The sequence below is a fragment of the Schistocerca nitens genome, chromosome 1, assembly GCF_023898315.1.
Source record: "Schistocerca nitens isolate TAMUIC-IGC-003100 chromosome 1, iqSchNite1.1, whole genome shotgun sequence".
In the NCBI taxonomy this organism is placed as follows: Eukaryota; Metazoa; Arthropoda; class Insecta; order Orthoptera; family Acrididae; genus Schistocerca; species Schistocerca nitens.
Genome location: NC_064614.1, coordinates 892,012,629 through 892,020,566, shown reverse-complemented (window position 1 = coordinate 892,020,566; position 7,938 = coordinate 892,012,629). Strand labels below are relative to the sequence as shown.

The 7,938-nt window shown below is 36.9% G+C and overlaps 1 protein-coding gene across 1 annotated transcript in view; it reads left to right on the top strand.

Moving 5' to 3' along the window:
• Nucleotides 1-3,509: 3,509 nt before the first annotated feature.
• The window catches only part of LOC126191961 (probable RNA-binding protein 19), a 130,574-nt gene continuing 126,145 nt past the window's right edge, over nt 3,510-7,938 (top strand). Inside the window, exon 1 of the mRNA XM_049932567.1 lies at nt 3,510-3,648. Within this exon, the coding sequence (XP_049788524.1) occupies nt 3,613-3,648 (36 nt within the window). The 5' untranslated portion in view covers nt 3,510-3,612. The remainder of the gene's footprint in view (nt 3,649-7,938) is intronic.

Below are 7,938 nucleotides of genomic sequence, written 5' to 3'. Positions count from 1 at the left end.
AGATTTTCCATCTTTTGTTACCAAATATTGATTCATTAAGCCAGTTTTCGATATTCATTTCCATCTATGAGTCTTTTTATAATAAACAGTCACCATTTCTTAATCTTCCTCTAACACAATGTCTGTGTTAACCTCTTCTTATAAGTGTTAATTCTCTTTGTCGTCTTCTACCATCCTATATGATACACATTCAGTTTGTTTGTCTTTGATTCTTACCTCATTTTCGTCTTGTAATTTTTGTAATTTCATGTTTGGTCTGTTCTGTATGTTATACTCCTTGCATTCACTGGTCTGTGTTGCTTCTTCGTTATGGTTTTTTCTTCCATGAGTATATTTTTGGACTCGTTTTCAAACTGAATAACAGTTTGGCGATCAGTTTCTGTTTACGATGATCATTTGAGATCACTATAGCTATAGAAAGTATTTTGTAGTCTCATTTTCTGTTCTTGAAGTATCAATTTGCAGTCATAGTTGAGGAGTTTTTACAGTACTGCAGTCCTCTATGATATGGTTTTGAAAATTGCAGTATTTGTTTGTCAGAATTTTCTATCATATTCTACAACACCCATACGCCCTTCAACACTTATATAGAGTGATATATGCTTGTCTAAAAACAGTTTCACAATGCTTGGTACACTGTTACATGGTATCAAAGGTGATAAAGCCATTTCTTGCTTTTAATCTCTATCAGTGTACCATATACTTGTATTTGTATCATATTCCCAAGAAATCAATTAGGTTTTTCAAAGTGTTAAAATTTCTGACATTTCTATCTAAAGTCCTTCTATACAAATGATTACTACTGCTTTGAGTTTGATGTTACACTATAAGTCAATCACTAAATCAATTCACAATTTCTGGACATGTAGCTTTGGCTTTCCATTCAAGATGCAACATTCCCATCTCATAATCGAACTGAATTCCAGTAACATCATCATCTGAAAAACGCTCATGTTAGTACATCCAATTGTGGACATCAACATGTTCACAACATATTCTACTAACTTCACTGTATAGTCACTTGCACTTGTGCCTGAGCACATCGGCTTGCAGAAACTGACTGAGAGGGTTTGTAGTCTAGTATTTAAGCACTGAACCAGCACAATTTTTGTTTCAAATGGCTGATGTCCTACATACTGGCATGAGTTTGTTCTAAAAGGAACAGTTCTATGACTTTTAGGACAAAATATCCCAGTAAGAGGGGCATCAGCCATTTAAAACAGAAATAGTAAGTTGTACAAAGATACTCTGACTCGTAAAAACTAGCTCTGATTGACTGTATCATAGTTTTCTCATATCGATGTTTAGTGATGATGTTTGGTTTGTGGGCCACTCAACTGAGCGCCCATACAAGGTCCCAACTTTGTACACAGTGTGGTATTTACAACAGTAACAATATTCTGTCACAAAGTTAAGGACAATTCACATTGACCAGCTGGTTATATCATATCACAACACCATCATGGCAGGATGGTTTCATACTGTCTGTCATGTTACTTCTTGTCAGTTCACTTAGCCCACTGGTGAATAATAAAAGTGGTGTTATGAGTTACCATTCGAGATACAACATGTCGGAGTACAGTATCAGAACTGAAGAACTAACGACACTATAGTAGATGACTGGCCAAAGCAAACTTCATAACGTTTGCTCTTATCAATTTTATGTGGTAAAGTGCTGAGAAGTGAAAAAGAATTTCAGAACATCGACAGTTATTTGCTAACAAAAATCTATAAATATGAACACATATTGATAAGGAAACAAATAGAGATCCGTTTACCTTATCCTTGTCATGATTTCTTGCGTAGCTAACAATGTTATAAACAACTGTCTTTTTCTCCTTAATCAGAGCTGAATGTATCATTTAACTAATAATTGATTGAAAACAGTTTCATCTGATTATGCTCTAATTTATATATAATATCAGTGTCATCTCTCCTCTGTTACTGTAAAATCTAAAAAAATTTTTGCATTCTGATATCTGATCTTGCTGATGGAAGACCACTCAGTCGAAAAAATATCCAAGTCATTATGAGACAAGTACAATTTGCTACAAAAACAAAGGGAAACAATAAAAAAATTATCCAAGTTTTTGGATATGCATATGGACAGCAGTCTTAAGTGGCACTACCATATTCACGACCTGTCCAAAAGATCAAGCACTGTAACATTTACTGTAAGTACCATATCTGGCAATAGGGAGATGAGTACAATAGAAACAGCATACTGTGGCTATTTTCATCCACTTATAAGCTAGGGTATAACATTCTGGTGAAATTGACCATTAGCAGAAGAAGCATTCTGTGGGCAGAAGCGAGCTGTAAGAATTATATGTGAAGTCCATCTTAGGCACTCGTCGAGAAATCTGTTTAAAAATCTTAAAATATTTACAACAACTGTGAAATATATTTCCCCTTTGTTACTAAAAACTGCAACTTACTCAAAACCAATAGTTCATACCGTAATTATAACACCTGGAGGAACTGTGATCTAAAATTAAGAGTACAGCACAAAGAGAAGTTCTATACAGTTGTAGCAAGATTTTTAATACCCATCCGTCACAAATTCAAGGTCTGGTTGGAAACATACCAAAGTTTAAAGAAAAACCGAGACAGTTACTTCTGGATGGATGTTATTGTAGCAAAGTTGAATTTCTTAGTCACAATGTATAATGTCATTTGCAGTCTGTACAAAGCATAGCTTCGAAGTGTGTGTGTGTGTGTGTGTGTGTGAGTGTGCGTGTGTGTGTGTGTGTTTTTCTAAATAAGAGTGTGTGGTGGCTCATATTTTAAGTTACTCATAAGTTTCTGTTACTCATATATTATTTATACATTTCATATCGTAAATTCAATGTAATTATGTATAAACAATAATTTGCAAAACTTGATCCGCTTACGTTGTTCGGGTATGGATCTTTGGAACACGAAATAAGTAAATTAATACATCTGTCTGTGTGTGTGTGTGTGAGAGAGAGAGAGAGAGAGAGAGAGAGAGAGAGAGAGAGAGAGAGAGAGATTACAAAGACGCAAAGGTACATTATTCACTACTATAACTTGTGTGTGCGCTTTGGTAACAGGTTAACTTTCGATATTACCTGACAACGACACCCCCAAAACATTCTTACCCAAGAAATGTGACGTATCGGAGCGTGACGTGACGGTCCGTGACGACCTGTGAGAATGTCACTATTTGAAATGCATTGCGAAATGTTTTGAGGGATCGCCACAGTCTAACATATCTCGATGTGACGCGACGTTATGTGTTGTGACTGCCATTGTGAATTTGCCATTACTACTGTGTCATTTTCACAATGTTGATTGGGGCGAGGGAAACATCTTGACAACTGCGGTGGCTAATCTGTATTTGTAAGTTTCTTTATAAACGATTCAGTCGATAAAAGTAGTTTAATTAAATTTTACACTTCAATTTTGCGCGTGAGATTTTTTTAACCCGAACGTCTACTTGACCATCTTTGGAAGATACTATCTTTGGTGTTATGTACACGTGAGTCGTGTAGAATGTTTATGTTTGTCAACGTCGTAGGAGAGCGACGCGTGATAGAAAGAGATCTGGCGATTTTTGTTTTTGTGCGATGTGATTGATGGTGTTCAAGAATGTCGCGCTTAGTTGTAAAGAACCTTCCACAGAGTGTGAGTAAATACTAACTTTGTGCATTTTGTTGGTGCAAATTTACGAAGTGGTACGCTATATCTCTTTTTGTTATAGCATGGTAGAAACGACATGACACTCCTCGCGAACGGTATAGAATAAATAAATAGACAAATAAGGTATTGTTTCCGTTCAGCTGTTCAAGAAATAGCCTTTGGGTTGCAGCTGTATATAAATATACAGTATATACATAAAAATACTTGCTCATAAAAGCTAAAACCACAATAAATTTCCTATAAAGAACAATATTGAAGGTAAAACAATTTGAAGAAAGCGTTTTCCATGGACTGCAGTAAAGAAGTTGTGGTAGACTCCCTAAAGAAAAAGTACTATGCTGTCACATTTTCGCATTCATATATTTCATTACTGAGTAAAAAGGATTAATGGATAACCAACTATACATTCTGTGCTTAAATAAGTCGGAAGGAACTGCTACCAGTTCTATATGCAGATTATTTTGAATCTAAAACCATAGTAAATTCTGGTTTCTATGAAGATAACAAATATATTTGTCAAGATTTGTATGTTTTTCTTAAATTGCAAAGTACAGACTGTTAGCGTCCGTAAATTCTTTCTCGTCCAAATTTTTCAGTGAAAACTTAAGCAGTTACTTTGCATATTTCCGTTCCTTAGTAAACATATGGAATAAGAATCATATAAATGTAACCTTGGATACAAAGCTCTGTTGCACAGATATGCTCTTATTGTATTTCATTTATTATTCTGTCAAAACGTGTGAACTTAATGCAGGCAACAAATTTATGTTCACATTCAGAACATGTAAAGTGATGAGTGATTTTGTCAGTTTTGTGTAGAAGTATTAAAATATATCAGTATCTATTAGTACAGCAGGACTAAAATCCCATGTTTGGAACAAGCCATTCTTATTGTGTCGAGCACCTGATGAGGATGCAGCTTAATTGTCGAGGAGCCTTTCATCAAGAATTTCATCTGTGTATATCTGTCACAGTTCCGTGTTGCAAGATGCTGATGTTTGTGGGTTCATTCACATCTTTACCACTCCTGACACATATGCTTCCTCATAACTAGTGAGCGACTTAAATCATCCATATAATTTTTGAAGTGTGGTGTCAAGTGTTATAGAGATGGCATCTGTCATGGTGTTGTGCTCAGCTTTTGATGTTTTGTATTTACAATATGTCATTCAGTTATTGTGGACAGTAGCTTGGATTGTGCTGTTTACTAAAAATTTTAGGTCTAGTAAACCCTTTGAGGGAAATAATGGCTTGGATCAAGTGTATTAGACCTATCTAAGCACTGTGAAGTCAGTGTGAGTACTGAATGTTGCGATACAGCAATCGTGCCTTGAAGAGTGATCTCACTGTCAGCACCAGTTTCTTATTATTTTATTTATTTATTTTCTTGGAAATTGTTGTGAACAAAGGATCTTTACCATAGCTGGAGAACTTGGTTAGGATGGCAGGTCGTAGCTTGCTGTCACAGGTGAAACCCTACGAATGTCAGAACAGTTTTTTTTTTTTAATTTTAATTTAATTTTTTTATTTTATTAATACAATGTGCATTCCATAGTTACAGTTGTGTCTGTAATTATAAATTTGTCTCTCTGACTGAGGTTGCTAACATGCACTTGTGCAGTGGCCTTGACTCGTAGATAAGGGGTTTGAATCTTGATTGTGAAAGAAATTTTCAACACTACACTCCAATCAGGCTGTCTAAGAATGCCTTATGAGAATAGGACAGGCTGTCAGACCAAACCTTGATGAAGGAACTGTCCCATCATTTGCCTGAAATTGTTCAGGAGAACCTACATGAGAATATCCAGACAGAACGAACTATACTCCCGCAAATATGAGTTTAGTGTCTTAACAACAGCACTGCCTCATTCAGTTGCCCCCTATTGTACAGTTTCACTCTTCATTGCTGCACTATCAAGGACACCCCCTGGAGACTTCGGAACCATGAACTTGCTACGCTGCCTCTTGCACTAACTCTAGTCCGTTCAGAAAAGTGACACCAGGCGTGTAAACACGCCTCTGTTCCCCATACGTGTCTTCATGTAATCCCCTCAGTCTATCTGAAGAACTGAGTCAACATCTCTCCATATTGATGACACCATGGGTCAAAGCAAAAGGATGAAATTGGATGCTTAGCTGTAACACCAATGTTTTGTAACTTCAATCCCCAGCAAAGGATCCCACACCTAAGAACTGAGTGTATTTAGGAATAGTATGTTACTACAAGATATTGGCTGTTACAGAATGATAAAAGAACACTAAGAGCGAACTTTTTGCAGCATCTTTGTGTGTTCATTCCATCTTAATTGACTATCAGTATTCATCCCTAAAAACTCTGTGTATGTTACACAATACATAAATTTATCATCTGTGTTTAATGTGACAGAATTGTGTTCCCCATCCACCCAGGTGGCCACACATTTTAATATGACCGCTTCCAGTTCAGGGAGATGGGCCAGTCCTGTATCGAATCTACCTGGCACTTTAATGACAAGGAGTTGGTGTGCTGGCTAGCATGGGTGTGGTTCTTAGGTGGTTTCTCACATTCGACTAGGTGAACATTGTGCAAGTTCCCATGTACCGCCTCAGATACACTCTATACAAGCATTGACAACACTTTTTCAAGCTTGCACACAGTATTTACTCTACATGCAAGCACATTGTTTGCACAACTCCTGTCTGGAGGAGGGGGGAAGGGGTGGAGGAGAGGTGAATAGGAGACTGATGACCTTAACTGTTTGGTCTCCTTAAAGACTCATTCAGCAGCAGCAGTTGTGTTCCTTGTTTAAGCTCAAGTGCATACTATTTGTTTTCTTTATGTTCATTGTTACTGTAGTATATACTGCCCATTGAGTGTTTCATTAGCGTTCTCTAATTGGAGTTCTGGTGTTTTATCGGCAACTCTGATGTTGCTGTCATTAGCAAAGAGAACATTTTCTTATGTCTTACACTGTCTGTTAAGTCGTTGATATTTATTATGAACAGACCTGGACTCAATACACTACCACTAAGGTCACCTATACTTATGTTTCTTATCTGACAATCGTTTTACTACAAATTTAATGTCAGCAGATATGTGAATTATCTCTACTTTCTTCACGATGTTTTCCAAGAAAGACTAGATCCATTTGTTTGCTAGTCTTTGTGCATCTAGTGCTTCTAGCTTGTTTAGTAGTATTTTATAGCCAAAGCTGCAAAAAGTCATTGACAAATCTGAAATACACCTGTAACACAATTATCCTTGTCAAGATATTCAATAATGACTTTCGTGAACTTCTCCCACTTTGGAAACCAAACTTGGCCTTGTTTAGAAGGTTGTATTTATTCATATAACTCATTAGTCTGATATCTTTCATGAGCGTTTCAATTCTTTTTGAGAATGCAGACAGTAGTGAAACTGGCCTGTAGTTTCCAGTACTCTTCACATCATCTTTCGTGTGCTTGCTTTAGGTACTTTGGGAAAATGCCTGAACTGAAAGACTTGTTTATTGTGTTGGTTAATGGGGCTTTTGTGCTCTCTATGCATGCCTTCAAAACAGAGACTGAAACCTCATCTATGTCTACTGCCTTGTTATTTTTTAATTTCTGTGTTGTATTCCTGCTTTCAAGCTCAGTTGTGACAAACAACAACATTGTCTTTGAGAGAAACAAACATCGACAGTGACACCGAGTGTCATGTCGGCACCTCAGATATTTTGCAACATTTTAACATGCACTTGAGAATGGCTATAAAGTCGAAATCATGAGTGTGTGAAATAAATGAACGGTAAAGTTCTACATGCCTGTAAAGGAAAAGTCATTAACATAGTGTTTCCTGTGTACATTATTGAGTGTGCTACATTTGTTTTAAGACGATTTTGTTGAAACTTCTCTTCAATACCAGAGAAATAGTAATTTACAAAATTTGCCAATTCCTGAGGCTTTTTTATTATTCTGTCCCTGTATTCAAACAACTTTGTGATTGACATGTCAGATAGTTGAGTGGTAGGGGCCAACTGCCAGTCTGTCGTAGTTTTCCCTCATAAGTCATTTGCTTGCTGTGTTGCCTGCTTTGTGGGTGCATGCAGAGCCTTGCCTAGAGTGGCTGGCTGCACATCAGCAACACTGTTCCCTGCCACTGCAACTTTCAGCCATGAAGTTGTTATATTCAAGCTGTAGTACTTGGCTGCAAGCTGAAGAGAGCTGGTGGTAAAGTTCCTGATCAATGTGCCAAAGTCCTGGATTAAATTCCAAACTCCTGTTCTGTGTTTTATGGAGTGAGGGCACGTGGCACTG